The sequence below is a fragment of the Vidua chalybeata genome, chromosome 3, assembly GCF_026979565.1.
Source record: "Vidua chalybeata isolate OUT-0048 chromosome 3, bVidCha1 merged haplotype, whole genome shotgun sequence".
Lineage (NCBI taxonomy): Eukaryota > Metazoa > Chordata > Aves > Passeriformes > Viduidae > Vidua > Vidua chalybeata.
In genome coordinates, this window is record NC_071532.1 from 78,573,138 (window position 1) to 78,592,941 (window position 19,804).

The 19,804-nt window shown below is 39.9% G+C and overlaps 1 protein-coding gene across 4 annotated transcripts in view; it reads left to right on the forward strand.

Moving 5' to 3' along the window:
* Positions 1–11,337: 11,337 nt before the first annotated feature.
* SNX14 (sorting nexin 14) overlaps positions 11,338–19,804 on the forward strand; it is a 45,713-nt gene continuing 37,246 nt past the window's right edge. The window contains exons 1-5 of one of the 4 annotated variants that reach the window (XM_053937744.1): positions 11,338–11,459; positions 11,547–11,667; positions 12,470–12,546; positions 12,644–12,722; positions 19,203–19,246. In XM_053937744.1, coding sequence (XP_053793719.1) covers positions 11,563–11,667; positions 12,470–12,546; positions 12,644–12,722; positions 19,203–19,246 — 305 coding nt within the window. In that variant the 5' untranslated portion in view covers positions 11,338–11,459; positions 11,547–11,562. The remainder of the gene's footprint in view (positions 11,460–11,546; positions 11,668–12,469; positions 12,547–12,643; positions 12,723–19,202; positions 19,247–19,804) is intronic. The other 3 variants (XM_053937745.1, XM_053937747.1, XM_053937748.1) reach the window with 3 other exon arrangements.

Consider the following 19,804-nt stretch of genomic DNA (forward strand, 5'->3'; position numbering starts at 1 on the left):
GTAATCTTTTCATTATGCAGATGTGTATTATGATTCAGAGGTAATTTAACATTATACTATTTGAGATGACAGATAAAAATATATAGTCCCTGCACCTGGAAAGCCAAAGTGGCTATTAAAGGATTGTTCGTGTTTCAGATTGTGGTCAAAGACTTCCTTTGGATGTTGCAATTAAATGTTTTTTTCTTCTAGTACAAACAGTTGTTTTGATAAGCCAACCTGTTTCCAATCCACAATTTTCAACAGAATTTTGAGTTTTGTGTGTGTTCTTAAGTTAATACTTCTAGCAGAAGACAAACATTCAGTGGCAATCACTGATGTGTCTTGCCAGGAAGTGATCAGTGTGTAACTGCTTTAAACTAGTCTAGTGAAACTGTCCTGTATTTGTTGTCTACAGTTACAGAAGTGTGATCATTTACACTTACTTTTGAATTAGTGAGATGCTTAAAAGCTGCTTTGAAGAAAACTGGCATACATGTTGTTAAAATCTCAGAATTTGCATATGAAGAAATATGATGTGGGTTTCATGCTAACAGAAGACTAGGCCTGGACCCAAAGGGACAGATCATAACTTCTCTCATTGGAAGACCTGATGGTATAACAAGGCTTAAGTGGCTTCAATCATTAGCAGTGCCTTGCTCCACTATTTTCTTGTAATTAACACAACCTCTCAGGAAAAATCCCAACTCATTATGGGGATAACTCCAGTGAGATCAATCTTCCATTTAAGAAGGGATCTGTAAGGTCTTCGATCCATTGGATTTAGTCTGGTGTTTGCAGCTTGGGTTTGCATTAAAGTGTCCTTACAGTGGGAACGGTGTAATAAATGGCAATTTGTATTTTTGCTTAATATTACACTAACCTGAAGTTTGGTTTGTTCAGGTGGCCATGTTTCTATCCAAGATAATGATCTTAATATTCATATATCCTGAACTGATCAGTAAGTCTTAGACCCTAGAAGTTAATTTGAGCTAGTTGATCTTTTCTTAGGTTAACTGTTAAAATCGGTTCAGGTTGCTACTAGCAAGTAAAGAGTTTTGTTTTCTTAATGGCAGTATATAAACATTCACAGTTTATTGCCTCAGGTGTAATATTTCTAAATAGTACTGCTTTCATTGAGTGATGAGTGAAGTGGAGTATAGAGATGAATAGTGAAAAAACATTGCTAACTAAGCTTTTTGGCAAATGAAGCCTGCCAGTGTGTAATGCAGTTTGAGGTGCGTGAAGGTGTACCCGCCGTGCAGGTACAGATGGCATTGAGCTATAACAGGTAGTGGTCACATCTCAACCAGGTGTGCACAAACTACCTTCAGTGATGGCCTGTGCTAACGCAGATTATGTGGTATTGAAGTGTGCTAAAATGCTTCTGTAGTTTTACTGTGGAGCTAGTAAAGAATAGCTACAATATTCTATATACTATATAGATATATAGTATATACTATATAGATATATGGATATAATATTCAATACGATATTACAATATAGTAACTAGTACAGCTGCAGGTAGATGATGATCAACTCAATTTTTGTAGTCTCTGGAAGAACAAGAGACAGACATGCATAGTGTGTATTACACTTTTCTAAATCTTTAGGAAGCAAGCTTTTTCTTCTTTAATACATGAAGATTAAAACATGTATGATTCAAATTCTTAATGCAGTTAAAGATAGAATAACTTAGCAATTCTGGTTTTAAGTTCAGATGGCTGGGTGTAGTTAGATCCCATAGTTGAGGCATGCATTTTAGAATCGCGATGATTCTTTGTTGAGAAAGACTGAACCTGTTTAACAGGAGGGCCAATCTTAGAATACCTCTAGTTAGTAAAAATGCATATACTGCTGGGGGTCGGTGCGGGAGACACAACCAACCCACAGGAACCAAAACACAAACACCACCACCCCCCCCAATACCCGTATCCTCTGGCCCTGAAAGATGTTTAGGAAGAGGTGTTGGGATTCTAAGATACGGGGCAGGCGAGATTAATGTAATAATCTCGGAATTTCTGCCTTTCTGCCACATGGTAAAAGTAATGTAGAGAGATCTCAGGTTTCACAAATGAACTAAAATTGTGGTTAATGTTCACATTAAGAAAGAACAGTCATGTCTTAACTTAGACATCTGGAAGGGCAAAAAGTGAAAAGAAAAACTTGCAGGGTCTTCTGTAAATACCTCTGTTCTTTCTCAAGCAACGTTGACAACCAGGGAGTTCCTCCTCAGAGAAATACCAAGGGGTTTGTCTTGTGTTTAACAGCTTGGCCTAGGTCTCATCACATCACAAATACTCCCCATTTTGGAAAGCTCTTAACAGAACATATTATTTGCTCCCTGAGAAAAGGGAAAGAAATGAAACAGTTTGAAAAAGAAGTCCTCTCCCTGTGGGCAAAAGACAGCCATCAAATCTGCCTAAACTACACTACTGGCAAGTTTCTAATCTAGGATTAAAGAAAAAATAGGGAAATAACCTGGCTCTAACCTGTCTGTCCTTTTCCTGTGAAAGGTAGGTACACTCTTTAGCCAGGCACCATGTAGCAGCCACAGCATGATGAGAGGGGAATGTCAGGTGATGGATCTTGGCCAGATGGAAACACCAGGTCAAAAGCAGACAGGGCCCTTGGGTTATATGTCAGAAGGTAAGAATATCCAGTCCTGGCTGTTACAATCATCATGGCCACTTTATCTTGATACATATTTCAAAAGAAAATTGCATCTCTGTAAGAGAGGAGGTTTTAAACACAGCAAAATAGAAAATCTGTGGAAAAAAAATCACTCTGTTACTATGCCTAATGCTGCTATTTCAGATGTCCTAGAGTTGGTATTTGTAAAATTGCTGTTTGGAAGTGATGAATTAATGGCCTTGTCTAGAGGGAAGTAAGAGCCAGCCTTGAATATCTGATACACATATTCCAAAGTCAGACCTTTCCCCACATAGGTAAGGAGTTCTTCCATTTCCTTTTCATGGTATAACACATTTGCCATTCTCTACTCTTAATAATCCCTTAGAGGTTGGGTAAAAGTAGGGTAGTTGAGAAAAACTTTTTAATAAGGCCCAATGATGCCTCATAATTGAGTGATGCTTGAGGAAATGCCAAGCTCCTAGCAAAGTTTGCATTTGAAGTCTTGATTTGAATGTCTCAATGCAGGGCACTAACGTGAGAATAGGTGTTTCACTTGTAAAGCTGGGGTGAATCAATTCCAATTCAGCAGCTTCTGCAGTGTTCAGGATGGGCCCAAAGAGCTCCCAAGTACACCAGTGCCTTCTATAGAGTCGCATTTGTTCTTGAGAAGTGTGATACAAGCTCAGCATCCTGGGAGGGAGAAGTGGCTGATTCATTAATTCATTAAGGACCTGGTAGTGCAAGGAACCGAAATAAGTGTGTTCTACACTGAAGGTGGTTGCTACTCCGAAATGAAAGTGCTTAAAGTGCATGGAAGCATATCTCTGGGACCCCAAGAGATGAAGACTTAACCAGTCTGAAGCTTGCTGAACTTTGTTTGAAGATGTTCTCTTCCTTGAGTCTAGGCCACATGTCTTAGTTCAAAGAATTACGCTTCCTTAATGAACAAAAGGGATTTTTTTCTAAAGCTAAGGCCTGTATCAGATCAGAAGGTAGGAGGAGGCTGAAGAAGGAATGCAGTACGGTACAATACACTTGGAAATTGTTTGCCAGCACGGTCTCTACTTCCTGAGTTAAAAGAGGATAAATCTTTGTATGTCCTTCATTAGTGCTGAGAATATACAGGATTTGTTTTCATAGAGAGCTTTTAGTCAGGAAAAGTCACTTTCTCTGCAGGCATGAGCATGGTGAGCAGCATCTCTGAAGACTGGGAGAAGGGAATGTACCTGAAGGTAGAAGTAATGTGAAATTACAGAGATAGGTGCCTGGTCTGAGTTCTTGGTGAAACTCGGGTCAGCAGCTTTGAACTAAGACACCTTGGACTAAATGTACTAAATTCATGTCTTCTCACTATCAAGGCTGCCCCTCCAGATAATACATGATTTCAGTTTGTTCTTTTCTCTGTTCTTTTTGCCCTTGGGCTTTGGGGAAGGAGAGCTAGTCGTTACTGCGTAGGTAGCTTGACTTCCGGACCTAACAGCTGAAGGGGAAAACGGAGAGGGGAGCATACAGCTGGGCAGTGGTCCAGGAACACACCAGATACATGGGCTTTCCAGAATCTGAGACTAGCTGATACTCCCAAGTTTCTTGATCATAATCTATCCCAGAAACACACTGGATATGGACAAAATACCACTCTACAGTTACAGCTTAGTACTTAATGTACCATTTACCACATCCAAGCTGAATGGTGGTAAGTGCAGAATTTTCTACTCATCCTAAATATATGGTCTGATAGGAACCTGGATGATATTAGATAATCTTTTCTGTTTTGATTATCTTCTGAAGCAAAATCTACTTTCTTCAGGGAAAAAAAAAACCTTCCCTCTTGCATCTGAACTGCAGTGACCCCAGCTTGAGGTCTATCTACAGCATCCAAGTTCTTTTTGTTGGATTAGGATGTATGTTTAAGCATCTGTTGAAATCCCAAAGACCTCAGTCTTCACTTGCAATTTCTGAGGTGGTGGTGGTGAAAATACTACAAACTCTACCTACAGAGAACATCCAAACTTGAGCTTGGACAGGAAGATTCACAGTGTCTTAAGGGGAAGAAAGTCTTATTCCTTCAAGTTTGATAGAAAGGATGGTAAACTGATTTTCATATTAAAATGTTCCTTTATTAATACATACTTCAAAATATGTATCTATGAAAGAGGAAAAACTTACTGCCTGGTGTTTTCAGCAGTTTGTTTTGTGGTTCTTTTGTACAAAGGTAAGCTAGATAGCTTATATAGTAGCAAGTAATTCAGTCACAAATCAATTTATTCAGTTTCAGAAAAATACTGAGTGGTAATAATAATTCCCTACATGATATCAGACCTTATTGGCTCCAATCCGTTCCTAGCTAGAATGCTAGTTTATTTAAATAAAACAGAAAATAAAAAGCAAAGCAAAACTTCAGTGGAGTTTTGCAGGACTCACCAAAGTTTTTCAAATAGTCCTTGCTTCTTGATTTCAGTTTGTGCCTTTTCCTTGTCTGCTGGTAGACCCACAGAGGGACCATCTGCTTCTGCAGAAGCACTGTTAATGCCAGTGCTAGAGGGGAAATGCTGTGTAATAATACATGCCTTTTTTTCTATCAGACATACCAGCAATTTGGATGGCAAAAAAAGTTTGGGATACCTGCAGGAACTTAGGTACCTCTTTGAGAGATAGCATTGATCAGCTGTAAGGATTGATCAGTTGTGATTGTAAGGAAGCCTGGCCTTGCAGAGAGCATGGTACTGAGACAGACTTCTCAAACTCTCATTAAAACAATCATATTCCTCTTGCAGTGGAGCTCCACTACGGAGCTATATGCTCCAGGTATGCCACAAAGTATGTAAGACATGGGCAAACTGCCCATAACAGTTCCTATGAAGTGTCTGATGAAAGATGTAAGAACAAAAAACTTTTGCAAGGTGACAATTAATGTTGTTCATGCTGCTTTTACATACTTCATGTTTTTGGAGGAACTGGTTGCTTGAACTAAAAATATCTCTCTGGAATTGTGACCTGACAAAAACACTCCAGGAATTTGCTGCTGTGTCCACAGAAGCTGAAAGCAATGGGCTCCAGGATACCAGCTCACCAGTCACCAAAGGAAGCCCTGATCTCACAGATCTCATCACTAGGTCTGGGTTTACATGGTCATGTTATGTATCCACAGAAAGCTTTCTTGGATACAAACTGCCTTACAACAGCAACCTGTAGTTGCAGTTAGTCTTTTTTCCACTTTTAATGACTTCTGCCTGTTGATTAGAATTTCCTGAGTATGTGAAGGCTTTAGGTTGGGATTTTTTTCACTGTTTTTCTTTTAAGGTGGAAAAAATTAATCCATCAGAAATGAGGGTTGTATCCAAATGAGGAAAAAGGATCATAAATCTTCACTGACAAAAATGTTAAAATACTCTTGAGACAGGGCAAAAATAATCAAACTATTTAAGAAGGCATTAGCTATAATAAAAATAATTTTGAATGCTATTTTCTTAACAGTTTTGTTCCCCATGTTGCAGCCTGTCCCTACTCACTGCTACACAACAGAGGAGATAATAAAATTGGAAAAGGAAAGGGAGAACAACAAAGATGATAAAAGGTACAAAAGTGCTCTTATGTGAAGGACAAGTCACTGGAGCAGAAATCTTAATTTTGGAAAAGACAGTTTTCTCAGATGACCAAAGTATTTTGGTAAAATGATAAGCAGCAATTGTGCTGAGTAGCACAATTTTTCACCATCTCTAGTAAACACATGAATGCTTGGAGAGCTGTATCTTCACTCACACAAATGCAAGGGGTGGAACTCCTTGCTTAATTTTTATGGATGTTAAAGTTTTTCATTCTTCAAAAGCAACTTGAAACTTAGGAAATAAATTCTTTCTCAGGATATCCCCAAGATTGTGAATCAGAGTTCCAGAAACTTATTATTATATTCTTGCCATGCTTTTACAGCTTTTTCCTAGGTATGTATCCCCTGATAGCTATCATCAACAGGATGTTCACTCAGCTGAACTTTTGCTGATCCAACACAGTTCCATGAGTCCAGTGTGTATCTATAATGAAAAACTTAACTAACTTAACTTTAAATTCTTCAGGTCTCACCATAGTTCTGAGGCGTAGGTGCTGCAACAGTTTGTAATGATTTAACAGAAACACATCATCTAACAGGATTATCTTGACACTTTTAAATTCATCTGCAAACAAAGGATTCTGGCTCAAGTTTATCCTTGAACTTTTCTACTTGAAAATTTTCCCCACTGACCGTGGCTGGTAAGCAGGAATTCCCTTCAGGACCTGACATAGTTATTCTCACAATCTGTATCCAGGGCAAGATTTTCTTTATCCCCACAGTAAGTGAACAGATTAATTTTCATTTCGACTGACCTCTTACATATGTGCTCTGGAATTGTTCTAATGCTTTGCATGAGTACAGCTCCTTAATTCTTTCACAGGCACTTTCTTACAAATTCTTAACATCCATCTTGACATTCCCTCATTCCTCCCTGATCAGCCTGCATTTTTCAAAGAATTTAGGTTTTCCAGATCTTTCCTTTGCACATACAACCAATTGACCAACCTCACTTAATACTTAAGGTGCATATCCAAAAACCTTGTTTTTTGCTCAGGTGAATGAAGATAAAATTTCTAAGGAGTACAACTTTGCCAAATGTTGCCATAAATCATAATATTCATTTATTTTAACAATTTTCCATTGTCACCTGTATACTTATAGTTCCCCTCTCTTTTTGTGCATATTCCTGCAGGCATCTGTTTCTTACTGTGTTGTAGTCAACATCTACACTTTGCAACTTACTGCTCTATTTTCCTTTTTTTTTTTAATGTCCCATAACTAGTTTATGACCAAACAAATTATTTTCATCTCTAATATCTAAAGTTTCTTCAGTGTCTTGTCTGTGAAAGAATTTCTTCATAAAATTCCTTTTCATGTTAAGTTGAAGAAAAGCACTATACACCAGTCTGTCTCTGAATATTTTTACTTTCTCCTTGAGAGTTACCAAGTTCTTCAAGGCAAAACTGACTCTAGTACATTGCCTGTTTTTTGTTTTGGCTTTCTATCTTCTTCCTGAGTGGACTTTGTCCCAGTAAAATTCTAACACACTCTGTGCTCCTCAGCACCCCTTGTTTTGCAAAGCATTGTTCCTGTTGGGAATACTAAACTGACCCTCTGAAAACTCCACTTGAAATGGGTCCTTGAATTTCTGTATTGGAACAGTCTCCTTGTCTTTCTTTTTTTGCCCTGCAAATCTTCTGCCTGGTATTTTTAGTTCTAAACACAGCCTAGTAAGTATTTTCAGGTTTTTTAACAGAACTGTATTTTACAGTCTCTTGAAAATTTTTGAGTGGTGTGTTGCAATTGAAACTTCTTAGTCTTTCCCCTTAATTTCAATTGTTTTCTAAATCTGCTTCTAAACAAACAACACAATTTTTAAGTCTCTGCCATCCCCTGTAAGTGTGGAGACCAGTGATCTTTTACAAAGTGTTTTACACATCTTTTCTTAAACCATTTCTCCCTGCCACCTGCCATCTTCTTCTTACTGCACCAGCTGAATTCCCCATTCCTGTAGAAGAAAACTTGTGAGGGATTTTATCCAGGAACCCAGAGTCCCTGTTGCTGTATTGAGCAGGTGCTTCTGGGCCCAGGTTATCACTTTCTCATCCAGTTTGCTTGAATCTGGTCATCCTGAGGGTCAGCATGTGATCCAGGAAGCAAATACAAGACCCTACAACTGCAGGCAGCACACATTTCCATACAGCTGGCAAACATGGGTCAGTGTGGGTATTGGATATGACTTCCAAGTGCCATAAATCTAGACTATGAACAGTTTATTAGCTCATTAACAGACAAATTAATATAACTGTGTTTATAACAGTAAGGCTAATTTTGCTTTTCAAAGTGCTAATAATTATTCTACCCAAACCAGAAATGTGCAGCAAATGGTCAGCCATCACTTCCCTGGAGTTTCAGTGTTCCTTTTAAGGCCAGAAAGTACTAAAGGGCAGTTTTCACCTTACATTTGTTGCATACACCTGGATTGTCTCAGGTGGAAACCAGTGACTGTTGGTGGATGCCCTTTAAGTTTTGAATTTGAAAAAGTCAAGTACAAAGAGCCTACTAATGCTTGCCTTTTTTGGGATCTGACTGGCCAACTTCACTTTCACTTCTTTCCTTAAGCTTAGCTATTTGCTGAATATTAAAAATAAGTGTTCTCTAGAGTTTTGTGCTAAATGGCTGTAGTTAAAGGTTAATGTGAAGCCTTCTATTGAAACTTCTTGGAAACGGCCCACAAAACGAACAGGGACTTGAGAGGAATAATTATAAAGGAAAATTAATTCCTTGTTAAGTAAATATGAAGGATTAGCTATTGTAAATTAGCCTTGACAACTGTATCCTTGAAAGAGAGAGCTATGTAAGGCCTTGAAAAGAGCAAAAGCAGACTTGCAGAGTAAATGAAATGCAATTAACTGGTGAGAATCTGTTTATTACAGTTCACTGTCTGGCTTGTTTAAAAAAAGCATTTTTTAAAGTAAAAAAAAAAAAAGCACTGTGGTAAATACAATCTCAGCCTAATAACTGATGTTACTTAGCCAAGAATTGTAGTTTTATATTTCAAGTTGTTGAAAATCTGCTGTAATATACTTCTTAGATGCTAGAATAGGCAAGCTTCTCCTAACATCAAAGAAAACATACCCTAAACCCCAAACCAGGGAGAACTGACTCCACAAAATGACTTGTATGATCAGTGAAAGATCCTTTTACATTTTAAATACTAAAATAAAATCTGTCTTTCCAGAATAACCCACTCCAGGCCACATTACTTCAGAGCCTTGCTATTCAAATCTTGCTATTTCCAGGGAATGGATGAAGTTCTTATTTCTCGAAGAATTTTGAAAAGCTTGGTGTTGTCAGCAGTTCCCTTTTGTTCTTCTGTAGTTTTATTTTGTTGAAAAACAAACAAACATCTGCTTAGTCTTTCAGCGTACCAGAACAATCTAGGGGCCTGTCTGTAGTGACAGAGGCTGATGGGCAATGCCAACACTCCAGCAGAGCAGGATGGGGTAAAGCAGTTTGTTGTGTCTGCCCAGCAGATGTGAAGTCTGTGAAGGAAATTGCACAGCTTCTAAGATAATGAGGTACAATTAGTGCCAGATGTGAATGTGGCAACTTTACAGTAAATAAACACAATTCTGAACAATGAAGCTATAAATTGAAGAAACTTTACCTGAAGGAGAGAATGCAAATGGAAGCAGAAGTTTGACTTAAGCTTCTGCTGGTTTGCTGTGCAAGTCAGTTCCCGTGTTACAGATATGCTGTGCTGTGGCATCTTCATGAAATATTGTAAGAATTACAGATTTTTATAAGTTATTCCTTATTAAAAGCATTGCAAGACAAGTGACTAAAAATCACCAGCAGTAAAGCTGAGGATAAAGTAAGCTGATAACAAAAAAAAATGCATCTCATGAAATCCGATTTCCTCTGAATAGGCTGTATGGAGATTTGCTGTGTGAATGCATCTTGGTTTTTTCTGCTAGAAAATGTGGACTGACATGAAATAATACTGTGCAGAAACTCTAAAAGAAATTCAAGCTGACCCTGGGCTTTTGCCAAGCACTCTGAGAAAGGTCAACATACTGAAGTCGAGCTGCAGAGTTTCACCTACTTGAGAGGTCAAGGGAAGTGTTGCATAAACTGACGAAGCATCTGAGCAAAGATTCTGAGAGCTGTTTTCGGATTTCGATTTCTAGATGCTGACTCACCCTCCAAATACCAGCATTTTCTTAACAGCATAGTTGCGGGGGATCTCAGTGAAGATTTGTAAACGCGGCTCATGTGAACAGATGTATTTCAGTATTTCATGTGCCCTCACTTGTTCAGTGTGCTCAATGTGCCTGCGTGGGGCTCCTGCAAATGGACGTGCAAGGCAACAGCAACTTCTCAAAACAAGTAAAAGCGGGCATCTCTCCCTGCGCGGGTCGCCTTCAGACTCGCCACTTAGAAGCCCCTTTATGGGTACGAACTCCCAGGAGTTGTTTAATTTTGCCCATTGAAGTGATACACCCACAACCAGCAGTGTCTTATTAACAGAGCCTTGAGTTTCGTAAGACAGAGCTGCTGAAAGCACTCCAGTGGTTTGAAAGCTTGTGGCTTCCAGTGCAACTGGAGGTGTTATTCGTGTGACGTTGGCTTTAAATTCTTCTCGCTAGCAATAAACTACATTCTAGGATTCCTCTTTTCAATGTCTTCTCACTCTTGTATACCCACCGATGTTAAGGTGGGATCTTATTACATTTCCTTTTCTTTGCAGCCAATATATGAAGCTTTGAGTGGTGTTTATAGGGTTTTAGTGTTCCAGTCACTGAATGACTTAGTTCAGTCATCATCCAAATATAGAGCATTTAATCAGACGTACCACTTCCCGGCCGCTTGGCGCTGCGAACCCCTTGTTGTCCAGAACCCAAGTATTTATAACTAGCTAAGCTTGCTGTCATCAGAGACCTTCTATTTACGTGACACAGCGCAGCGGCGAGCGCCACGGCGGGGCTGCGCGGACGCGGCTCCCGGGGCGCTCCGGCGGGCGGCCGCTCCTCCCCGCCGCTGTCCCCGCCCCGGCGGCGGCCTCTGCCGCGGGCCCGTCGCGGCGCCGCCATCAGCGGGCGCCGGCAGCGGAAGCGGCCCCGCCTCCGGCCCGGCCGGCGCGGGCAGCGGCCGCCATGGGGGGGGTGCGGGCGGCCAGGCGGAGGCTGCTGCGGCGGCTGCGGGGCGCCGAGGGGCTGCGGGAGACCTGCCGGCAGTACCCGCTCTCCTGCTGCCTCCTCCTGGGGCTGGGCACCGCCACCCTCCTCCTCAACCGGTAACCGGGCGGGCGGGGAGCCGGGCGCGGGCGGCGGCGCTGCGCCTTCTCACGCAGCGGCTTTTTCCCTTCCTGTGCGTCTGTAAGGTATCTTCATGTTTTGATGGTCTTCTGGTCGTTCGTGGCTGGGGTCGTCACCTTCTACTGTTCCTTGGGACCGGATTCCCTCCTGCCCAATATTCTGTTCACAATAAAGTATAAACCCAAGGTAAATATGCCTGTGAAGAGTCTTGTGCTTTTCTAAAATATTATAAGAATCTATATGGAGGCAATTATTCTCTAATCCTAGCTGCTTTCAGGAATATTGTGCGTCAGTACAGCTCATACACTCCTGCTGACAGGTGTTTTGCGGCAAATAGATGATGGTTAAGAATTCTTCTTATGTTTCTGCATAGTCCCATCAAATCCACATGTGTGAGTGTCCAAGGATGTTTTTTCCTGCTTCCCTCATTGTGCATTTGAGCATTTGAGTAGCAGGCAGTGGAGAAACTATGTTGTTGCTTGCTCCTTTAATGGGGCTTTTTCTTTTCTAAAGTTGCCCTCCTTTTTGCAGGCCACTGGTGAGTCAGTCTTCTTTGCTCACTGTAGTCAGGATTCTCTAAGCAGTACTGCAGTTCAAAGAGAAGAATGTTCCCAAAGCAAATTGCTCTTTTCTAACTTAATTCAATGTAGAATTTCATAGGCCTAAAAAGGTAGAGTTGCAATAGTTCGAGGCCATAAGGCAGAGAAACCATCTGGTCTGTTACTAGAGTGATTAATGTATGGTGAGGTGAGTGGAGATGTGAAAGGATATGTGCGTCCTCTCACTTTGCTTCAGCAGAAGCGGTTTTTCTTTTAAGATTCAGTTGTTTTTCATGCCATGCTTTGTTATCTTGTTTTCCTGCTGGAAGAACAAGTTTGTCTTTATTCAGTTCTCTGTAATAGCATGCTCTGAAAGGAAATTCACAAATGTGTCGTTATATTAATAGAATCATCATTTTGGAGAATGTAAGCTTGTCCAAATCTCTTAGCAGTTGGAACTGCCGGAGCTGTTTCCCCACGGTCACAGCTGTGCTGTATGTGGCAAGGTCAAATGCAAGAGGCACAGGTAAATTACATATGTGGCACTCCTAAGCTTGGTACTGCTGCCATTTGACACTGTCGATTGCACATTGTTACATAAACTTCTCCATGCTCTCCTACAGACCTACTTTGCTTCTGGAAAACTATCAGCCATGGCTGGATCTGAAAGTGCCTTCCAAGGTTGATGCATCACTTTCCGAGGTAATGGGTGCATCGCTTCTTTAGTACATCCTGTACATTCAGTACAAATTCTGTGGGGTTTTATTACGTGTCTTTGAAACCTTTTGCTTCTGGTTCACTAGGTGGTTCACACGTACCTTGCAGGTATTTTAGCTTGTTCACATAAAAGTCAAGTCAAAGGAGTGTTTGCTGGGAGCAGGGAGCCACGATGGCCTGCTTTTAAACATGGACTGCTTGTGTAGCAGTGCACTTAGAAAAAATGTCTGTGTAAATTGGGAAGAATAATGGAAAGAACAGTTAAAATTGAACATGTCTGAGTCTTAAAAAGTTAAGGATTTCAGCCTGCTTAGTTTCTTTGTAGTTGAGGGTAAAAGATTATTTGCTCCAATTACAGAAGTTCTGTCATGAAGATGATAATTTAATGGTAGGGACCCTACAAGAAAGATGGAAAAAAAACTATTAAAAGAACGTGGGGGAATGGATTCAAACTGATAGAGTAGGTTTAGATTAGATATTAAGAAGAAATTCTTTACTGTGAGCATGGTGAGGTGCTGGAACAGGTTGCCTAGAGAGCTTTTGGTTGCCCTATGCCTGGAAGTGTTTGAGGCCAGGTGGGATGGAGCAACCTGGCCAAGTGGAAGGTGCCCATGGCAGGGTATGGGAACTAGATAATCTTTAAGGTCCCTTCCAACCCAAACCATTCCATGAATCTATTTAAAATCATCAGACAAAGCTGTAACAAAATCTGTCTTAAAAAAGAAATTGCTGCATTTACTCAAAGAAGAACAACATATGTATCTTTTGTAGCAAGACTGTAAATCAGGAATTTTGTTTTGTTCTAATCTCTTTTAAAAAAGAGCTGTTTGAAGAGCAGTTTTTCTTTGGGCTTGGTTTTTTTTTATTTCCTTGATTACTAATTGATGAAGTGTATTGGGAGCTAAACAGATAAGCTTTTTGTTTTTTGAAGCTAGGAAAATGCACAAGCACATGTGTAGATTAATATCCATTTATTTAGAATTCCAGCTTTGGAGTTCTGTGGTAGGAGGATGAAGAACTGGCATGGCAGAAGTGAGTCAATTTTTTTGTGTCAGTTCTTGCCATTAACAGCATGGTGTATGAAGCCAGAGCCATGTGTGTCTGTGGTATAAGCTAAAACTTCAGTTCAGCTCTGTGAGACGTCCCAAGCATGGCCCACTGAAGGAGTGGGAGGAGAATGAAAACATTAAGGAAGGAATGGACAGCTGAGGAATGTTTTTAGAAAAGAAGAGGTAGCAACTTGTTGACTTCCTCTAGTTGAATGAAGTGACATCTTCTGTGATTTCAGAAATAAACATTTATTCTTTTAAAGTTACTTAATCTATTTTTAAACTAAGTTTAAGTGCGGTAAAATGACAATATTGATGAATAGAATTTCAATAGACTCTTGCTTTAATAATAGAATGTAAAAGAAATGCTTCTAGGCGTTTAATATTTTTAGGATTTGGGGTACCAAATAGCTGTGGCAGTCTAACCAAGGATGTTGTAAATGCTGAAGAACTGGAAATTTTCTTGTTTGGCTTAAATGGGAATTTGATGCTGAAAAGGGTCTTTGTAGTATCTCTTTACAAGTGATATGAGTAGATACCACAGTTATCTTCATGGCATTTTGTATGTGGTTGCTGTACTTCTGCTTTTACTGGAATAGTGGCCTTTTCTTTGCTGTTACTTTTCACTTCAGTGGCGTGTCCCAGGCCCTGCTTTATTTAGCACTGCAGATGTGGGTTATGTGTATCCATGCCCATGCTTCTCATTCCCTTCCCTCCCTTGTGTGCTTAACTGGAGGGAAGAACCAGGCCTGAGTTCTGGACCTTCCCAGGGCAGCGAGCCAGGGTCACCCTCCTCGATGGACCCAAACAAGTGGTCTGAGCCACCTTTTCCACCTGTGTTGGACAGATACTGTTTGGGATGAGAAATCTCCTTGCATGGTTCCTCACTGCAGCTCTTCTCTACTGTAAAAGGGTAGCAAGGGGTTCTGCCCATACCATATTCCTCTTGACCACCTGCTCTGAGGATGCAGCATCTAATGCTGGCCTGGAATTGGATAGCCTGCCTCAGGTTGGAAGGAGAGACTGCTCTTATTTTCTTTTGTGGGTTAGTCATACATTAGAGAGAAGCTGATACAGTGTAAACTGAATTAAGGTTAATTAGATTCTAAAGGAGTGCGGAGTGCAGCCTGCTTCTAAAAAGCAGTTCCTTCAAATACTTGGAATAATTTTGGAATTTTTTTTATTATGTTTTAATTTTTCCAGTTCTTTTTTTTTTTGCAGCTTGAAGAATTTAGGCAATATTCTCGTTTCCAAATGTTTCTAATTTGAACCAGGTGTATAGCCTTCAAGCTCGTGTTTTCAAGTGCTTTCAGAATAATTTAATACATGCTCAAATCAGAAGAAATCCAAGTTTTCCTCCCAAGTATGGATTTTTCTTCTTGGATTGTGATGATGGTTTGTCTCACTTTGCAAATTCTTAACCTTTGCAGCCTTGTTTTAGTCTATTCAGCTGCTGTGCGTGGTTTAAAAGAATAACAAAACCTGTGCCTGGACATTCCTCCCCACGCTTGTTTGTTGTTATAATTGAATGCTAAACTGTCTCAACCATCAATATTTTATAATTTGGGATGCGTCCTGCACAAGATAAAGCAGTGACCTAAGTATAATTTTGTTTCCAGTTTCTAATCCATTTTGCATTATGTTTGTTTCTTCAGTGTTTTCTTTCTTTTTGAATTAGGACATTATATCAGTTGGTCAGTTTTACATTGTGTATAATCCAGGTGCTACAGATTGTATAAAGGACAGTTTGATCCTGTTGTTCTGTTAATGAATTCATCTTTTTCTCTGCAATCTCATTTTTGCTATGTGAGGGATGGTTGCAAGTCAAGTCTGTGGAAAGCTGCTCAGCTACTCTTTATCAGCATGCTGAAAAAAAAGGTCTCACTGGATCAAGGTGCTGCTGTCTTTTGATCTCAGATTCTTGGGACCTGAGATTATGGGATGAGAATTTTTTTTTTGTTTTGTTTTCTAAAAGCAAGAAGTAGACAAATGCATGACAAGAAATTAGTTATTGCCAGAATGTGCTCTTTGCAAGTCCTGAACTCTTGCAGTAACAAAATGGACTGTATGCTTTCTTATTGGAATGGCTTGTTCTACCCCCAGGAAGTGGCCTCAGCTGTCAGGTTGTGCTGTCTTTTGAGGCTTTACAATTGTTATTGTGGTTTATATATCAAATCATTGCTCCTTTCTGTTCTAATTTGGCCTGGTAGTTCTGACCTGCTACTGATTCAGTCATCACTCGTCTCTACAGTTCCTCCTCCTGACAGCTGGGGTCAGTTGTGTGGCAGTCCCCAAAAAGCTTGTCTCAGCAGCAAAGACTGACTAGCTTGCAGTGTTGCAGTGCATGCTAGAAAATAATTTCTCTCTTTTTTTTTTTTTTTTTTTTAAATTCAGCTACTGCTTATATTGCTACCTGCTGCATTTGGCTTTACATTTGTAATATTTTTCTAATTCCAAGCTGCCCACGCATAGTAAAAACAGTCATGTTGCAAAATGGTTGGAAAAATAGGTAGATGTTAAATGAAATGACTCATCATTTGTATTTAAAACTGGAGAATTATACTTTACAGACAAGGAAATGGCTTATCATTAGCTGTCATTTTTTGAGGTGTCCCATCTACTTCATTGGCATGTGTGAAGTGTGAGCAATTGAGTCTGAATAATATTTTTGTTGTTGATAGAATGGAAGTGGGTACACATGTCCTGCTTCCCCAGTGTTTCATGAAAGTGCAGCGGATGATGTGGCCAATTTTTTTCATTCCAGCAGAATCACACTGACACAGTCTGGAATGCTGATAGGGTTGAAGGAAAAACAGTATGGACTGCATGCCTTGAAATCCAGTTAGTGGCAGTCAATGGCTTATTACTTCTTGAATGCTTCGATTTTTGCAGTGGGGATGATTTCACACACTAGCTCTGCTTTAACTTTTGTACAGCACCTTGGTGGAATGGAGCATCGTACTTAACTGCCTCTGCCATGCCATGTGTTTGGGCATTTTGAGTTAGTTGTGTGTCTCTGTGCATGCTGCCTCTTTGCCTAGTGGGATTGTCTGCAGTGTTCTGTGGAAGCAGTGCCATAAAGCTTGCTCTTACAGTGTGGCTGTGGAAGAGAAGCACTGCCAAGTCTGTAAAATGGTTCAGCTGGTGCTCAGTTACTACAACATGGAATGAGTCTGAAGGAGACTTTGTCTTCCACTTTTGAGTGGGAAGGGTCATCAGGTCTTGCACATTTTTCTACTTTCCTTGCTTATTTAATAACCGTGGGAAGATGAATCTCAGAACATTGTTTTGCTTAGGCAGCTGTAAGGATCAGATCTCTCACTGTTGGAAACAATTCTTCTAGTGCCTTCAGAGGCCTCTATAGGACTATAGAGGAAGAGAGGGCGAAAAAATTATGTTAGCATCTGATGAACTGAATTTGTAGTGGCACATTAATGGAAAGCTTGATAGACAGGCGCTCAGTTCAAAAGCAGTAGTCATAAATGAAGAAAGCTGTTTCAAGAGGAGTTCATTGTATCCCTTTGAATGCGCTGTTCCGTGCTTGAAGGCTCTGCAAGTGCACTTTCCACTCCAAACAGAAGATGCTCTGCTGCTGTTGCTCCTGATGGGGAGGCACAGAGGAAAAGTGGAGAAGAAGGAAAAGGGCTCCTTTAATAGACAGATGGATTTTTTTGCAAGCTTTTCTGTAAGGCACTTTTTCTGAAGAGTGCACTTTGAGCCTTGAAAGCGGTTTATTTTGTTAGGAACCCCTCATGAAGAAAAATAGTGTCACAATACCTGTGAGACTGAGATTTCTGTGGAGTAAATTGGTGGCTCATGTAGTGCTATGGAAGGCATCAGGGAAATTGGTTTAAGTAGTCTGATATACTGCTTTTAAGGGCAATGGCCTGTGATTGCTGACTGGAGCTGGATGAGGTCTCCTTTCTATTGTCTGAAGATTAACTTCCATAGAAGGTTCTCTGGGATTTCTTAGTCTCTTCTGTACTGGGAATTGAAGCATCTGTTGTCATTTCCCTCACCTTCCACCCTGCTTATAAATGGAAATACGAGATGGGGGATGGGAATGACACAGGACAACATGATAAAACATTTAGCTTAGGCATCCATCATTAGCACATGATGGTGTTACAGTTTTGAGATCTATTACTGCTGTAGCACATAAGGGTAGGAGAAAAGACACTGATGACTTTGTGTGGTCCATAACACAGACATCTAATGTTATCCCAAGCTGCAAAACGTCTCTTCAGAGAGAGGGGAAGAAAATCACTGAAGTGGAACAGCTGGAAAAGAGAAAGTATCTTATCCAATCCAAGTAGGTGATATTCTTACTAGTGAAGACAGAAAAAGAGTATTCATGAGCTGCTCAGGTCTGAAGGGGTTGAGAAGAATTAAAAAGGCCATGTGTGTTTTTTACTGAGTATGCTTTTATAATCATGAGAGGAGCAGAGGCATGTAATGCCCTAAAGGTAGTATAAATTTAGTAAGTCTTGAATTCTTGCAGTGTGTACTGTGTGAATGAGTGCAGCAGCAGATCTTGTAAGACGAGTAGCACTTATTCTCATGAATGACACTTGTATATCAGCTGTTACATTCAGCTTTCCTTTCTGACAGACTTCACATTTTTCTTTGTACATGGTGGCTTTGCAAAACCTTTCCTTCAGCAGAACATGGTGAGCAGCCTCACATAGCAACACACATATTCTCTCTTACTCTCCTCATCAGCGTTGACGCTGTTGGGGATAAACTGATATCTGAAATGCTGATTCAAATTAAGGGATGGGTTGGAGTGGGAGAAGGTAGTGTGGATGATATCTTGGGGCTATAGTGAAGGAAGAGGAATCCTAAGAAAACTTCATCCTTCTGTCTCCTTCCTTGTTACGGCTAGCTTTCATAGGAATTGCTTTTTATGACTCTTCTTTTGCTTGCTTTGAGAGTGGTGAGCATACAGGAATGACTGTCCCACCTTGAAGGTGGGTGGAAAAGGATGGAGGTGTGTGTAAGTGTAGTATGTAACTGTGCCTTTGGGACACTCCATGCTCCATCAGAAAAGAACAGGGACTGACTGATCTGAAAATTTAGGGGTGGGCTGTTTAAGGTAAGGTTACATTTTTTGTAGCATTTGCCTGGCAGTGGCCATGGCACTGTGCTTCATGGTATTGATAATACTTGTGGCAGATGTTTCTTGTTGATATCTGATGAAACCATCATTTTGCTGTTACTTGCCCAAAGTACTGATTACAATGCAAAATGGTTGATCTAGCAACTGGTTGATCAACACAACTTAGACATTTTTATGTTTTATCATGTATAAATTATGTTCTATGAGTTTTAGAGGGTATTTGTGATGTTGCCTCTTCTAACAGGGATTTGTAGTAAACTGTTTATTTTGTAACATGGTTGTCTTTGTTCTGCACAGGTGCTTGAGTTGGTGCTGGAAAATTTTATTTATCCATGGTACAGGTACGAGCTTTATCTAAAAGTTATTATTTTTAATATCACAAATATTTGTCAACCTGCTTAAGAAGTTGACACCTGAAAAGAAACATTTCTGTTTCCTTAGTGAAAGATAACGCATACTTTTGAATGCTATGAATCATTGTTTTATTATGTCTTAGCAGAATAGAACAGGTCTTTTAATAGTTTAGTTATAATAGAGGTGGTTCTGAAATTTCATTAGATTGTATATTTTTATATGTTCATTTTGTGATAGCTCTTACTTGGAACTAAATACAGATTGATGAAAATTTGTGTAAAAATTCAACCTGTCGCTACCTGTGAAATTTACTTCCTGATTAGAAGCATACTGATCTATCACTTTCCATAAAAAAAGAAAAATAAATAACTTTGCAGGGCTTTAAAGAAAAGATATTTCAAATACCTGTGGCCAACTTCTTGGAGATCATCTCATAAATTTCCAACTTTTAAGACTGTCAGTGATTATTTTGTGCTGAATAGCATAGTACTGTGTAACTATTAAATGGTGAATAAAGAAGAGACTATGGCTGATTATTTTTTCTG